This window comes from Halichondria panicea, chromosome 2 (genome assembly GCF_963675165.1).
Source record: "Halichondria panicea chromosome 2, odHalPani1.1, whole genome shotgun sequence".
In the NCBI taxonomy this organism is placed as follows: Eukaryota; Metazoa; Porifera; class Demospongiae; order Suberitida; family Halichondriidae; genus Halichondria; species Halichondria panicea.
Window position 1 is genome coordinate 4,884,807 of NC_087378.1, and position 16,908 is coordinate 4,901,714.

Sequence of the window (16,908 nt, forward strand, 5' to 3'; positions counted from 1 at the left end):
ATTTCAAAAAAGAGCCTAGTGGACTGGCAAGTTCCAGTCTTTGACTGACATCATTGTAGTGACTGTTGGCACGGATAACATAATATTTTTTAGAGCACAAGAATACACAACCCTTTGATTGAAGCAGATTGAAGCAGTTTTACATTCATTCAACCATCAGAAATGAAAAACTATCATCCGTTCAAATCACACCTCAAAAACGGTTATAAACACATCGCATTTCATTCAAAAGTTTAAGTTGAAAATGTGTATTGGAATAATTACAACGATAGTTACACGGCATGTATATTACGCATCCCAGTCAGTGTTAACATCTTTCCGATCACTTTGAATCCTTTGAATCCTACAGAACAAAAGGTTAAAGTCACCATAATGAAAGTTTAACCCTTTAATTAAAACAAGAAAATACAGAATAAATACATGTTTTTCTTTAAAAATCCATATCTTATGAACCATACATTGAAATCACTCGTAAGTATTTCCTACAGGTAGCCCAGTTAGTAGTTAGGTAGCCATGACATCATCATCGTTACCTAGCAACTGACCACCCCCAACTAATTAGCGATTGTTTACAGACATTCACTATTATGTACACAAACAATATTGTATGAAGGCACCGTAAGTACTGGGCTGATGAAATAGTCTTGTACAAGTTGTCATCTTTTATTTGATAAAAATAATTAACAATAATAGGGAAATTCCCAGGGAATTTCCCCTCACGTACACAGTACGTTCGGTGAGTTTCTTCAACGTCCGCGCTTGACCTGTTTAAAGCTTCGTAGAGACCCAAATTTTTACAGGTAGGTAGCACCTGTAAAAAAAAATTTTTTTGCCCATGTCTTTCATTTCTACTAAATCGGCCTATAGCTTAATTTAATTATTGCCGCGTTAAGGTCTGTTTTCATTGGCCCTGTCACATTTTAACAAATTTTTTATTTCAACAAATAATTATAATAATGTCATCTAATTATTATATTTATATCACAGTTGGAAGGGTTTAATTAATTGAAAGTAATGTTCTGAATATCGGATCTATACGTAGAACTCTTCAGACCACAAGGTTCAGGAATGCCAAAAACAAATTCTTGCAAAAACAAGCACACATCAAAAATATTTGGGGGGTATGAAAGATGAAATATATAGAATAGGGAAAAACCAGTCTTTCACTTTACACAGTACAAAATCCTCCAAGAACAAGAAGCGCCATCCTCTGGAATGAATCTTCCAATGTGAGGTCCTTTCACTGATTTCGTTGCTTCGACGTCAGGGTCATCAACCATCTGTAACAATTAGCATCAGGTACTTCAGTAATTCGTTATATATGACTATACTTACGGCATATTCTTTCAACAACACGCTGAACTCTCCACATTTATCCTTTTTCTTGGGCACAATACAGAGCAAGTGGAAGAGACACATCATAGCAAGTCTATTTTCCTCAATTGCTAAAATAAAACAGTGGGTAAGATTGATACAATACCTTGTTCAGACATCAAAGCTTTAATATCTTTGCGTTTTGAGCCCCTGCTGTAAGCACTTCCTTGCCAGTGAAGGTGCGGTAGACATTTTGCTTGATCATAACAAGATCCATTTCTTGCTCAATCTGCAACAAGAGTATATGTAACCGGCATGGCGTGTGTTTAGTACAGAACTATTTTACCACTGAAGGCATTTTAAAAGCAGGGTACTTGGCTACTTTAGATGAAACAGAGCCAATATCATGTAAGAGATATTTGCGTCGAGAGTAGTAAGTGCTTTTCATGAGGTCCAATACTACATCTCGCCTCGGTTTTTCTTTCTCGAACTCTTTATCAAGCGCTTCTTTCTCTGTTGTGATATCAGAGTTATCCACTGAAAGTGGAGGGTAACGATTGGTTATTGCAGCACACTTCGAGGTAAATCATCATCTTCAGATGATTTGCGCTTCCGACCTTTTTCAACGTTGTACACGCGATCCATCATCTTTTTCTGCCAGGAACCCTACAGCATAAATGCGTGTGAATTGCCGTGTGAATTGCATATTATTAAGTACCAGTAGCCACTACTTACATGTGGCATGTTTCCGAAGTCACCCATAAATGAGTACTTATCCACCAGCTTCTTGGCAACACTCTCCACAAAAGCAGATGTAGGTTTTTCAATGTATGAGTACACATGGGTTACTAAGTCTCTTACGATCTCATTTCTAACCTCACAGTTCAAAGTTTTCTCAAAAATAGCTGACATAATACTCGTATGCTCGTATGGGGTATGGGGAATGCAGAATTCTCGCCTTGAAGAAGATGAAATATCTGAAAAAGTGGGAGTAGATGAGCGTGAATCGATGCTCCAAGATTGAGAGAGAAGTTAAGGGGTGTTTGTACCGAGTTGGAGTACTGGTATTGGGAATGTCGTCCACATGGGTATCATCCAGGCTAACCTACAATAAATACTTATATAAACACATAATTATGTTACGTTAGAGTAAACTAACCTTGTCAGACGTCATGGAATTTACGAGGCGAATTATTCTTTTCACTTGTCCATTTGACCTCACATCAGCCTCACTCAACTCCACAAAAGCCGAACCATCAATTAACTCATCTATACAATCAGTATAATTATAATGAATTATTTTCGGGCACATAATAGTTTCAAGGGCATAAAACTACACGAAGGAGGCAAAGTAGGCAAAGTATTACACTTATTAAAAAATCGTCTTCTTTTTATCGTTGCTATAGCCAGAGTATAGCTGGCCAGAGCAGATGCCGTACAACAGCTGTGTGTCCGAGTTATAAGTCATAGCTAGTATACGTGAGCAAAAAACTAGTGATCGAGATGTCCAAAAATTGATAATTGGTTATGAGTTTCCCTTTTATAAGTATGCCAGTGAATACACAACAATGCGTTGATATAATTATAATGCATGGATAGCCACTATAATTCATTTAGATACCAACCTTCAAATATGTCGCAGACAGACAATGGAAGCCCATTTTCACTGAGCCAGTTAGAGATATGCCAATCTTTAAAAGGCTTTTCAGCTGTGCTTGTGTCCCTATCCTTGTATCCCTATCCATATTCAAAGAAGAAAAAGCACATGGTCAATCTAAATCACGTGACCACATTCTAGGGTTAGATTCGAGGCTGAACCGCATGAATAAATAAGAAGCATGCAAGGTTCGAACCCAGCACCTCTGTCTTGTGAATCAACAGTACAACACTATGTCAAGCTATGTCAAGCTTTCTCAACTGCCCCCTATGCAACTTTATTTCTCCTAATAGAAATCTTTGGCTTAGTCACATACGTGGTGTCCACAGCAATGACGATGATTTTAGTATGGCATGTGGAATTAGTGAATGCACTGCTACCTATTCCAAATGCTCATCATTTATATCTCATGTGTATTGAAAACACAGAGATGTTTTGTCTGTCCCCGATAAAGTTGAGCATTCTACCTGTTCAAGTGAACACACTGACTCCGTAGTCTTCGAAAGATCAGTGGATATGGAGCATACAATCAGCCAACAGATGCGTTATTACAACAGAAGAAATCTAAAAGAGGTTCATGGTCTTGCCAGTACGGCAATTCGTTCCCCGGATAGGTGAGAAGCTTGTCTTTCACCTTAGTGATACACGTTTCTTCGCTAATGAGCGAGACAGATGCTCCTGTATCGACTTCCATCTGGACATCAGTCCCATTCAATGAAATCTCCACTAATATTGGGTCTGTACTTCCTCCACCAACACTGTGTAAATAATATTCGTCACCACTTCCTCATTGTCAATTAAAACTGTTTTTGCGCTTTCCTCAACATTGTCTTTTCTTTTTCGACAAACCGAGGCAAGGTGCCCCCCCCTTCTTGTGACAGAAATGGCACTCATAGTCTTTAAACTTGCACTGAGCTGCTGAGTGCTTGCCTCCACATCGGTAACAAGTCTTCTCGAATGCCCTTTCTTGTGGTCTCCGGCCTCGTCGAGGATGCTGCTGTACCTTGTACACTGGCTTCTCGTCTCCTTCTGAAATAGGTTTATCCTTTACTTGTAGCCGCTTGGAGTCATTCTCTGCTGTCTCTGTAGCTTGGGCTGTAGCCTTTGTTGCACTCGTTTGCTGCGTATGCCATACACAATTCTATCTCGAAGCATATCTCAATACGGCACCATAATCACAATACTCAGCAAATTTTCGCAAAGCCGTCACAAAGCTAACCACAGATTCTCCTTCATTTTAACACAAGGTGTTAAACTCGAAGCGTTTGATGATAGGCGATGGTTTCGGTTGAAAATGGTTTTTCACTGTCTCTACCAACTCCGCAAAGGTGAGCTCTCTTGGAGTCCCAGGGAGAGCTAGTGTCTTGATCAACCGATAAGTTGCAGGTCCTACACAGTGCAGTAGAATAGCTCGTTCGTTTGTGATGTCATTGGCTATGAAATAGTTCTCCAGTCTTTCTGCACACTCTACCCACTCTTCCTGGGCACTATCGAAGGGTGCTACGGCCCCATGTAGTCCAGTTGTTGCCGGAGGACCTTCGTCGCCAGACATCCTCGTTGATCCTCGTCGCCACTTGTTATGTAGTTGCTAGGTTTAGCTACACTATTGCTGTGCACACGGCTATCTTTATTGTCTTGGTTTAATAAAAGATCATATAATTATTAGACTCAGGTGATTACAAAACATTGCATAATAAGTTGAACAATACAGCCGGCTGCGCAGAGCGCAATGCCCAACCGGATATGACTATTAGGTAAATACCAGGTTAGGAATCAGTCACTAACATCTCTGTCAATGCAAACATCGTTCGAAAATGTTCCATCGGATGTGGCATTCTTTACTACCTTTACCTCTATCCACTTAGAGTGTGAGTATCAACAGCATGTGTCCTTAAATCGGACCAGCGTAATCAGCATGAATCCTAACCCAGGGTCGTTGCGGCCAATCCCAAGGTTGTATAGGTGTGGGGGCCTCGTTCTCTGGCAATTCTCGCATAGTTTCACTCGTTCTTCTAGGTCATTGTCTTGCTAACTCCTGTTCATGTAACTGTTGCGTGATCTGTTGAAGCGGTATTATCACACGACTTCCTCTCAACAAACATCAATCTTGGATGCTCAATCTTGGATGCTCAGTTCCAGGTTGTGTTGTTGGTATGGCTTCCATGCAGGGTCTTGTGTATCTTCCCAACCGGTTTGTACCTTGTATCATACTTTAGAGTCTTTGTCTTCTGTCCATTGCTTCAGCTGTTTAGGTTGTGTACGGGACTTGTGGAACGGGAACATTTTCTGGAGAATTGGGTAGCGGCAATCGGCTAGGTTGCAATGCTGTGGTCCAGGCTTGTATGACTTGTTCCTGATGCTCAGATCCATGGTGTGTTCTTCTGCAACAACTTGTGCAGGGGGCCAGATTGTGAGAATGGTTAGGCAAAAATTTGTTGTAGTAGTTCAACATTCCTAGGAATGATTTCAGCTGACTCACAAGCATCCCCGTCCATGGGTTGTAAACCATCCTTGGAGATACGATGACCCACTGATGGTAGCATAAATGGCCCTCTTTAGACGGGCACCTGGATGTTTGTCCAACGTCTCCAAGTGTTGCTCTCTTGTGATTAGTATGTCGTCCAAATACACGCAAGTGTTTGGAATGCCTTGTAACACGGTCCTCATTGTGCGTTGGAATATAGCTGGTGCTGCTGCTACTCCGAAAGGTAGGCGAGCGTACTGGAACAACCCTTTCGTGGTGTTTATTGTGGTGTATTTCTTGGCGAGTGGGACTTGCATGGGCATACGCATCCTTCAAATCCAGTTTAAGTGAACTTTCGCCAGAGAGTCTTCAATCCTTGGGATCGGATACACATCGGTCTTTGCCACTGGTTTACTGTGAGCTTATAGTCACCACACAAGCGTCCATTTGGTTTTACCACTGGAGTGGCGTGAGCTACCGGTTCAATGACACCCTGACTTTGTAGGCGGTCAATCTCGGCTTCTACCCGAGCTCTAAGCAACAGGTCTGGCCTTGGGTTCCACTGTTGATTCAACCTCAAAATGGGCAGTGTACTGTCCCAACTTGCTGTCAAACAACCTCGCGTGTTTCGAAACCACGATCTCACAAAGTTCATCATCCGACACTAGTTTAGCTCGTACCAGTCCAGCCTAATGTGTTTGAGCCAATCTCTTCCCAACAACAACGGTCCTGAGCCCATGACTACTACTAGGTTCAAGTTGCAATTTTGATCTTTTGTATTGAACTTTGTGTTAGCAGATTCAGCAGATTGAATAGTTCTTAGTAACAACAATAGAGACAATAAGGATAGGCACAAAAAGAATAGCACTTTACTGACAGTCACAAGAGTAGCTAGCACATAGTATTACATCACAAACTAATTCTATACACAAATATAGAACTACTATAAATAGACATTACATAAAGCATAAAGCTGTTCAGTCAATACCACCTGATTAATTAATCTACTTCAACACTCCCACTTAATTGGCTGGTACGCAACACTTCAAATCGACCTTTGTGAAGTGGTTTCGTAAAGTGATCGGCAATCATCACATCCATTGGACAGTACTTCAATTCGATACTGTCTTCACTGAGAGCTTCTCGTATGTAGTGATAGCGGACATCAATGTGTTTCGTCCTTGAACTTGACACAGGATTCTTGGCAATACATATAGCACCTTGATTATCTTCCATTAGAACTGTAGGACGATCCTGTGGCACTCCGAGATCATTTAGAAGCCTTCTAATCCAAACAGCCTCCTGTGTTGCTGAACTGAGAGCACAACATACTCTGCTTCGGCTGTTGACAGGGCCCTGCTTCTTGCTCAGCCAACTGACTGGTCCACCGCTAAAGAGAAATAAGTTTCCTGTTGTGGAGTGGCGGTCATCTGGGTCACCAGCATAGTCAGCATCTGAATAACCAATAAGTCGACCATCTTCAGACTTCTCGTATCTCAGCCTAATATCAATGCTTCCTTTGAGGTAACGCATAATTCGTTTCACTGCGGTGAGGTGAGCTTCAGTAGGGTTTGAACTGTACCTTGCTGCAACACCAACTGCTTGAGATATGTCCGGTCTTGTCGCAACGGCAAGGTACAATAGACTTCCGACCATAGATTTATACAATACTGGATCAACAGGTTTGCTGACTTTGTCATCCTTGCACAATGTGACATTGGGGGTCAGCTGGGGTTGAAACTGGTTTCACATTTGAGAGTTTATATCGTTCGAGCATCTTCTGGATGTACTGCTTCTGGTGCATTTCGACAGTACCCTTCACTTGATCGTGAGTGATGTTGATTCCTAGGCAGTAGTGGAGTTCCCCCATGTCTTTCATTTTCAATCGTGATTGCAACAATTGTTTAAGCTCCTGCATGTCTTCAGTAGTCTTAGTGGCAATAATGAGGTCGTCCACGTACACTGCAACGATACTAAGAGAGTTCTCATTTCTCACATAGATGCAGGGATCTGCTGCACTTTGGGTGAATCCAATCGATTTCATGAACTCGGTGAGAACCTTGTTCCAGCATCTGGGCGATTGCTTTAAGCCATACAATGACTTTTTCAGCTTACAGACAAGTTTTTCCTTTCCTTTCTGAACGTAGCCATCCGGTTGTTCCATGTAGATTGTCTCATCTAGATCACCGTTTAGGAAGGCTGTAACTACATCCATCTGGTGTAGTACAAGGCTGTGTTGAGCGAGTAGTACTCTAATAGATTGAAACTTGACCACTGGGGAAAATGTTTCGCTGTAATCAATGCCAGGTTTCTGAGCGTAACCCTTGGCTACAAAACGAGCTTTAAATCGTTTAACTGTTCCATCGCTCGTGTGCTTCACCTTGAACACCCATCGACTTCCAATGGCTTGTCTACCACTCGGCAAGGGAACAAGTTCCCATGTATTGTTCTCAAGGAGAGAGAGATACTCGGAATCTGCCGCATTCTTCCATTCAGCAGAGACGTCACTGTCCAGTGCTTCTTTCATGCTCTGAGGCTCTGTTATGCATATGCAATACAGGCTACATGCTGCATACTTACAGTAGCTACATACTCATCACAACCATACCGCACTGGGGGGTGTCTTGATCGTTCAGATCGTCTGGTCCCTCTTTCTGGTTCCTGCGGTTCTGGATCATGCTCACTCGTCTCCGTTTGAATTTCAATTGACTCAGGAAGTATAGTGGCTTTCTTAGCAAGACCAAAATCTTGTTCGTTAAACACAACATCTCTACGTGTGTGTACACTGTTAACGTTTGTTCATCGATTAGTCTATATCCCTTCAATTGACTTGAGTAACCCACAAAGCGAAGCTTCACGGCTTTACTATCGAGTTTCCGTTCCGCCTTTGAGAGTCTGGCACATGTGCGTATGCCATGCAACCGAAAACCTTAAGTTTAGAAAGGTCAGGTTTTGTTTCACTCCAAGCTTCAAGTGGTGTTTTGCTTTCTTGTAAAGCGGTACGGTTTGGCTGCACAGTCCACAGCTTCAGCCCAATACTTGTCAGGGAGACTGGCATGAGCCATCATCGAGCGAGTTGATTCCATCAGTGTCCGGTTCATCCTCTCAGCTACGCCATTTTGCTGAGGAGAGTAAGGTACTGTGAGTTCGTGACGTATGCCCTTCGACTTTAGGTAACTGTTGAATTCCTTCGATAGATACTCGCCCCCATTGTCACTACGCAATGTTCCGATCCGTAGGCTGCAGTCGTTGAACACACGAGCCTCATACTCCTTGAACTTGTCAGGGACTTCAGACTTACTATTGAGGAAATATACAGCACAGCACCTTGTATAGTCGTCAATAAACGTAACGAAGTATTTACTTCCACCTATAGAGTCAGTAGTCATCGGCCCACAAACGTCACTGTGCACAATCTCAAGTCTTCGTTTCGATCTGATTTCTCCCACTGGTTTAAACGGGTCTCTTTTCATTTTCCCCGCAATACACCCTTCACAGAATGACAGTTTCATTTGTTGCATAGAGTTCATACCGATCGCTACTTCACCGTTCGCTAGTTTCTTGACAGATTGCCGAAAATGCCATAAATCAAGGTCGTTGTCCTTGACAGCGTTAGCAGCACCTGCAATCGTTTCGGGTTTAGCAGCACCTGCACTCGTCTCAGGCTTGATGACTTTACAATCAAGCTTGTACATCTGATTCTCCAGTGTCCCCATTCCACAGAGCTTCTGGTCTCGATCACGTATCCAACAACGAGATCTTCCAAACTTTACAAAGTTACCTTTGAATGCAGCTGCTCTCACCGAGAAAAGGTTACACGACGGTCGGTTCCGGTTCACTTGGGTCTACTTGACCTTTATCTGCCTGGTGTGAAGATCGCTTCTGGTTAGGGCAGTCTCGTCAAAGGTGTCCAGGCTTCTGACAGCCATAGCAAATAAGTTTTCGATATTGTTTCTTGTGCTCTCCCACTAGCGCTGAGTCATATTTCTGCACACCTGAGCGTCGACGTTCTCGCATCTTCTGCTCCTCGTTCACAAGGGCTTGCTGTACGTACTTCAGCGTCAGTCCTTCGTCCACTCGAGCTTCCAGAGCAGTTACGAGTGTAGAGAAGCTAGACTGCCAAGCAAAGTGACCACCTGATCATCTTCATCGACTAGAGAACCTAGTGCCGCCAACTGGTCAGAGAGTTCCTTCATACCCTTCAGATGCTTCTCGACGCTGGTTCCCTCCATTCTGAAGAATCGTTTCTTGAGGAATATTTTGTTCGCCAGTGTATTTCGATCAAAATGGCTGCTTAGAGCATCCCACGCATCCTTGGGTTGAACACAGGAGGTAACCAGGTACAGTTGGGAAGTACCAATCGCTAGAGCCAGTGTAGAAAATGCCTTTTGACACTTCTTCTCAAAGTTTGTCCAAGTTCCGCTCCTTCGGCGAGCGTTTCTGATCCGTCTACCACTGTCCAAAGCTCCTTGGCTAGCTTCATTTGGAATTTCCAGGTGACCCAGTTTGATCCATTGAGTTTTTCAATCGTCCACTTCTCTTCAGCCATGTTAGTTCTCTGGGCCCATAACCTGTTAGCAGATTCAGCAGATTGAATGGTTCTTAGTAACAACAATAGAGACAATAAGGATAGGCACAAAAAGAATAGCACTTTACTGACAGTCACAAGAGTAGCTAGCACATGGTATTACATCACAAACTAATTCTATACACAAATATAGAACTACTATAAATAGACATTACATAAAGCATAAAGCTGTTCAGTCAATACCACCTGATTCATTAATCTACTTCAACACTTTGACCTCTAGGATTCCTTTCACAACGATAACTGAGCCTGGATACGTCTTCAGCTTTACCTTGGACTCTTGGAGGGTAGGTCTGCCATCCATAGTGTACGGTAAGTTTCCTCAGCGATAATGATGCTCCTGTGTCTACTTGCATTGGTTCCATTTACCGTTGTAATGGGTGATTCGAAAATGAGTAATATAGTTCGTACTCTTCCTCCTCCACTTGCATGATTTGTGGGAGCAAACTTCCTCTTGTGTGTGCTTGGAGCCTTCGATTTTTTTCGGCACACCTTCTGCAGATGACTTGTAGTTCTTATACTTGCAGGAGTGCACCCACATCGGTGACAGCTAATGTCTCTGTCCCTCGGGTAGGAATCCTTTGCCCCTCCTGGCTGCTTTCGGTTCCTCCTGCCTTCTTGTATCGCATGTACATTCTCGGCCTGACATTCTCGGCCTGTCGCATGTCTTTCGATCCTTTCTCAGCCAGTTGGGCTGTCTTTTTCCAGGGTGATCCGCCAACGTTTATCACGACATCCACAGACTGTCCTGTCTCGCAACATTTCGTTTAGAGAGTCGCCATATTCACAGTGTTCTGACACGAAGTCGTTTCCTCTGGCTCGTGTGTTGAAATTGTATCTCTGTACAATTGCTGAGGGTCTTTGACTAGCTGGTCTTGGCCGACGGTGGGTGCGGCGCTGCCAAGTTCCTGATGAGCTAGTACATTGATGGACCCTTATGCCGTTGGCAACAAAGTATTGCTCGATACCCAGTCCTCTACACTTTGGTCAAACTCATCGGTTGCCAATCGTGATTCCACCTTCTCCTTCAGTACAGTTCAGACTTCTCCTCGTCGCCAAATGTAGTAACTAGCGTAGCTAGTTGGCCGCACGCTAGGCTGGTCACAAGTAGGCACAATAAACTCTGATTGAATGAAGGATTTCGAAACACCGTTAACGATACATGTTCTAATTTTAACTTACTGTCATTACTTACTAATGTGAGTCTGTTCATCGTCCATGCACCTGCACCTGCACCTTGCTCACTGAAGTCCTGGTACCATTATACTCATAGTACAGTAGAGCTCTAGGAGGCATTCAACATTGTTGTGCCAGTACCTAGTTTGCCCAGAGATAGAGTAGATTCCCTTCCTGGCCTTCAACTTTGCCTGCATTGAACTGCTGAAGAATTCGAGGGGTGTGTTGTGGTTAAATTTTACTTCCGTTCCTGACATCGAGTGAACAAAGCCAATCCCATTCTAACCTCCTTCACCGGCTAGTGGGAAGTGTTCAATGAAATTTAATAGCATATTAAATGGGGTTAACAACAAGGAGCAGGCCGCAACTGATGACATCACTCATCTCTTAAGCGGAACGCATGCGCACTAAAGTTGAAGCCAAGTCACTTTGTTAGCAATATCAGACATCAGTCATTTCATTCAGATTATCTCAATCAATCCTCTCTACCAAGCCTCTCTACCGGCCATGGAACCCTCAGTCGTTACTCCCACCGCCCCAACCACTGTCACACCACCGACGCCTACCAGCTCGGGCACTGTACCCACACCGTTGACAGGCAGTTCCAGGCGATGGTTCGCAAAATGGTCGGCGAGGCAGTCGCCTTAACTATCCCCCACTTGATGTCGACCATAGAGGGCCGCATACAGACAGGCATCCAAAATGCCCTCTCTGCTCCCTCAATCTCAGGTTCAGCAGCAGCAACCGTTACCAGTGTCACCTCAACTCCACCAGCGTCGGCAGGTATATACCTTAAAATAACAACCAAAATTTAGTCACCTCCGTAGCTGGTATCTCGATAACCCCTCTCCATTCCGATGCGAATATGAAACTTGAGGCACAATTTACTGCCAAGGTGGTGTAGGATCAAATGCTTTATACATAGTTAGCTATCTATATACAATACACACCAGGCAAAACCCAACAAATGGCAGGGTGATGGCATACCCCCAACAAATGACAGGGTGATGGCATACCCAACAAACGGCCAACAAATGGCAGGGTGATGGCATACCCAAAAAATGGCTAACAAATGTAAATGGCCAACAAATGGCAGGGTGATGGCATACCCAACAAATGACGATGGCAAATAGCAACGAATGGCACACTAACAAACTGCCGAGTATGGCAAAACTCAGCATATGGCACACGTACTATAGTAGGGCAAATGCAACAAGGTGTGAGTATGGCAAAATTAATGGCAGAGTATGGCAAACCCAACAAATAGCGCAGGTAACGTTACGTTACCATAGCAATTGTCACCCTCCGGTTAGTTGCATGTCCTTATTTAGTAGTAACCTCCCTTATGGTTTTGTTTCTTGGTAAAAATTAATAGCCTATGTGTATGTTGTGCATCAGAGTTCTTAAGCCACGACACCACACAAATAACACAGAGTATGGCAAACTCAGAACTCAACAAATAGCCGAGGAGGGCGTGGCACATAGCGGGGTATGGCACACCCCAACACAATATGCACCTCAGCAAAGACAGTACACATTATGAACTGCTCATGCACGCACAGCAGGTATCTCGCTGGGATCAATGCCTTGAGCCTGCTCAATACCCTCACGATCAGGAGCTTGCCGATACCCAGCCATCGGCTGCTGCTTGCCACCCCATATTGTTCCCACCCAGCGGAGGAGAAAGTTCTAAGGCAATCATCATAGCCGCAGGGGTTCCCTCGCTAAAACGCTCCATGTTGGAATCAATTTTAGCTGTCGAGTTCGGAGACCTCCCGCCAGCAAGAGGGCTTAAGTAAACCCCTCTCCACCTTAGCCAACTGAACGCATCAGAACTGGCACAGACCAAAAAGGTCATACCAGACCTGGGCGTTTGGACCCAATGTTTTTCAATATATGCCGCAGTTGTTCTCACGAAACAGCCCCCATCCAATCGCCAAGCTTAGCAAAAAATTCCAATAGCCATCGTGGATTGCATATGACCAGAACGAAGCAGCTGCAACAGGACAGCTTGACTGGTCAAAAATCGATGCCGGAATATATGCGACATGTTCCAAGCATTAGGGCTGGTGTCGCATTTGCAAGTCTATGGATCACTCAAAAGACTCTTGCCCGCCCCCAGCCCCACTACCCTAGCAAGGAGCGCTTCTCATCGGTGTCAGCTCCACCCCCAAAACGGCCACAAACTAGATACCTATATGGAATGCGAATCGTGCCGATTCCTACACGTTTGTGCAAATTGTCGTCAACCAGACCATGCTGCCCCCAAATGCAGGAAAGGAGCCACTAATTTAGATGGCAAAAAACAATGAAACTCGTTGTGTTCAGTATGACCTTGGTTTTATTCACCTTGTATTTCACCATGTATTGATTCACCATGTAGTTATTCACGCCCCTTATCTAAGTATATAATTGCAACGGCATGCCTACAGCAAGGGGCCAAGCCTTACACTATGTAGATACCAATATTCCCTGTTTGCAGGAGGGTACCCTTACACCCAGCAGCTGGCTCAACTCACCCCCACCTGCCTACCAGCAATACTGCTAGACGCAGAAGTATGGGAGGCAGAACTGAGCCATCACCCAGATACCCAATTCAGTTCGTATGTCGTGAACGGCTTTAGGGTGGGATTTGATAGGCAAAGACTCCTTAAAAACTACAAGGGGAATATGGCGTCCGCCCTCGAACACCCTCAAGTGGTCAATGACTACCAGAACTCCTTCTCAGCAGCATGGTCATAATACCTCAGGGGCAGGTCCCATACATTCATTGCCAAATCAGTCCCTTTGGTGTTATTCCAAAGAAGTCAAAACCAGGAAAATGGCGGCTTATTGTCGAACTCTCATCGCCGACCAACGCTAGCGTCAATGATGGAATTGATATCAATAGACCAAGTGTCAGACTGTATCTTTAACCTCGGCAGAGGTATCTTGATGGCGAAAGTGGACATCAAATCAGCCTACCGTATTGTCCCAGTGCACCCAGAGGACCGCTATTTGCTAGGTGTGCAATGGAATGATCAGGTTGTGGTGGATAAGGTACTCCCCTTTGGCCTGCGCTCTGCACCCCTCATTTTTACAGCAATTGCACAGTGGATAATGGAAAAAAACAATGTATGCAACATCTTCCACTATCTGGATGATTTTATAACGCTGGGCCCACCAGGCTCTACAACATGTCAAGAAAATCATTGTCAAAACCTGCGAAAACACAGGTGCCCCTTGGAGCTCAGCAAATCCGAAGGCCCAACAGCAAGGCTGACATTCTTGGGGATGGAACTGGATACAAACAAATTGGAAATCCGCCTCCCAGCAGCCAAACTAGACCGCCTGAAATTGCTTCTCAAAAAGTGGGAATTAAAAAAGGCGGGGGATTTGCTGTCTCTCATCGGCTACCTTCAGCACACGGCAAAAGCAGTTCGCCAAGGACACTCCTTTGTACGGCGACTAATTAATGCATCTACCACAGTGCATCAACTCCTTCGCCTAAATGTTGCAGCATGCTCTGACATTAAATGGTGGTCAATATTCGCCTCACAACTTGTCCGTGGCAGCAAAGACCACCCAGTTTTCACGGTTACGTCCGACGCTTCCGGCACTTGGGGCTGCGGAGCCTATGAAGCAGAACTATGGTTCCAACTGCAATGGCCCACCTCAATGGATGATTGCCATTTATCGGTAAACCCAGTAGTCATAGCAGCAGGTGAACGCTGGGTCGGACAATCGGTCCGTTTCCAATCAGCGGTGGTGGCATTACTGAACTCAGGTTCTAGCAGAGACGAGGCTCTCATGTACCTGATGAGATGTCTGGTCTTTATTACAGCCAAATTTAACTTTACAGTGTCGGTATCCCATATTAGAGGAGTCAATTAGCCGATGCTCTCTCACGCAACAATCACAATTATTTTCTTGTTAATCACCCTCAGGCCACTCCTCGACCCTCGCCTATACCCATAGCATTGCGGGATCATCTCAAAACCGGATTGGCTATCTCAGCACGTACTGGACGAGCGCTATTTTCGATCAGCCTTAGCCCCAAGCTCCCAACGCACTTATGGTTCAGCACAAACCCGATACTTACAATTTTGTTCTTCTTTTTCACTATCCCCACTACCTGTCAATGAACTCCAGCTCGCAGCACACCTGGCTAACGAACAACTTTCCCACACTACAATAAAAAGTTACCTCTCAGCAGTTCGGCACCTCCAAATTGCAAGCAACTTAGCAGACCCACATATCTCAGATATGCTATTAAATCTGGACAGGCCAAAACCAAACAGAACCAAAGGACTCGTCTCCCAATCACTCCAAAAATTCTTCTGCAAATGTGTAACAGCTGGGGAGCAGCAAGTCGATTCAAATCGAGACAACACAATGCGCAGCTACGCTCTGTTTTTTTGGCTTCTTGAGATCAGGGGAAGCGACAGTCCCCTCCGATGGAGCATTTGATAGCAAAGCCCACATGACTTACAATATCGGCGACCCTCAGACGATCAAAGTAAGACTCAAGGCATCAAAAACAGACCCTTTCCGAAAGGGGGTGGATATTGTTATTGGAAGGACCCTATTGGAAGGACCCGGTGACAGCTATGTTAGCTTACCTGGTTATGCATGGCCCAAAACCTGGGTTCTTATTTTAGTTCAACGATGGTAGACTACTCACGAAATCTCGCTTTGTAGAGGTAGTGCGGCAGGTATTATCCACAATTGGCCTAAACCCTCTTCACTATGCTGGCCACTCCTTTAGAATCGGAGCAGCAACAGCAGCAAGCACTTGTGGCCTGAATGACTCTACCATACAAATGTTGGGAAGGTGGTCAAGCTCGCGCATACCTATCTTATATTCGAACCCCAAGAGACAACTTGGCTAGACGAGCTGAGAAATAATTGTTTTAATGTACATGTATATTCCGTTACTGTTTTTTTTTTGTTTTGTCCTTTGGGAGCTCATTACATCTCATTGTCATGTCCTCAGAGACATAATTACAGCATACTAGGGCTCAGCTTGGGAGTATTTGCGAGTCCAAAGGCCTCACCCAAACAAAGGATATAGATGTAAGGTCACAGGGTAAAATACCAATTTAAAGAAAACAACATCTGGAAAAATAACCCCCCGAAAGGCCGAGGGGTATTATCCCTAGGATGCCCATTCAGATTAACAATGACCCAACCAATATCATTACGCTATTGGTTTTGCATATTAGCGTTAATTATACTCTTATAAATTAATTGTACCCAATACTGTGACGCAAGTTGTTAAATGGAATTTAATAGCATATTAAATGGGCAAGGAGCAGGCCGCAACTGATGACATCACTCATCTCTTAAGCGGAACGCATGCCCTAAAGTTGAAGCCTCATGCTGTCTCTGAACTAAGTCACTTTGTGAGCAATATCAGACGTCAGTCATTTCATTCCCCTCCTCTCCCACCCTTTTTTATCTTTTATTTTTATTATTCTTTCAGTTTGCACTCTTGTCAGGCACTGTGACAAGGGGCATGTCATGTGCGTGGGCATCTGACGACCAGATTTGGTTACAGGGTAAAATACCAATTTAAAGAAAACAACATCTGGAAAAATAACCCCCCGAAAGGCCGAGGGGTATTATCCCTAGGATGCCCATTCAGATGAACAATGCTCTTTGAACCCCAACCAATATCATTACGCTATTGGTTTTGCGTATTAGCGTTAATTATACTCTTATAAATTA

The 16,908-nt window shown here is 44.1% G+C and overlaps 2 protein-coding genes and 1 long non-coding RNA gene across 7 annotated transcripts; 1 reads left to right on the forward strand and 2 right to left on the reverse strand.

Annotated features, from left to right (window-relative positions):
• LOC135331177 (uncharacterized) lies at nt 1-3,553 on the reverse strand. Of its 5 annotated transcripts, none has more exons than XR_010392963.1 (7): nt 3,439-3,553; nt 2,940-3,051; nt 2,474-2,583; nt 2,050-2,419; nt 1,661-1,980; nt 1,336-1,603; nt 1-1,280 (listed from the first exon to the last, which is right to left on the reverse strand). It is a non-coding gene; the product is annotated as an uncharacterized LOC135331177 (long non-coding RNA). The 5 variants fall into 5 exon arrangements; XR_010392961.1 differs by having other exon boundaries at nt 2-1,280; nt 1,336-1,429; nt 1,481-1,603; nt 2,940-3,553; XR_010392959.1 differs by having other exon boundaries at nt 3-343; nt 459-1,280; nt 2,940-3,553.
• Nucleotides 3,554-6,434: 2,881 nt separating this feature from the next.
• Nucleotides 6,435-7,091, reverse strand: LOC135332033 (uncharacterized). Its single transcript, XM_064527340.1, has one exon. The coding sequence runs from the start codon at nt 7,089-7,091 to the stop codon at nt 6,435-6,437; it is 657 nt and encodes a 218-aa protein (XP_064383410.1).
• A 3,577-nt stretch (nt 7,092-10,668) lies between these two features.
• Nucleotides 10,669-16,898, forward strand: LOC135331169 (uncharacterized). Its single transcript, XM_064526239.1, has one exon. The coding sequence runs from the start codon at nt 14,068-14,070 to the stop codon at nt 15,070-15,072; it is 1,005 nt and encodes a 334-aa protein (XP_064382309.1). The 5' UTR covers nt 10,669-14,067; the 3' UTR covers nt 15,073-16,898.
• Nucleotides 16,899-16,908: the final 10 nt, after the last annotated feature.

Coding starts and splice junctions, on each gene's coding strand:
- LOC135332033 (XM_064527340.1), bottom strand. CDS start 7,091: ATGGTCGGAAGTCTATTGTACCTTGCCGTTGCGACAAGACCGGACATA.
- LOC135331169 (XM_064526239.1), top strand. CDS start 14,068: ATGATGGAATTGATATCAATAGACCAAGTGTCAGACTGTATCTTTAAC.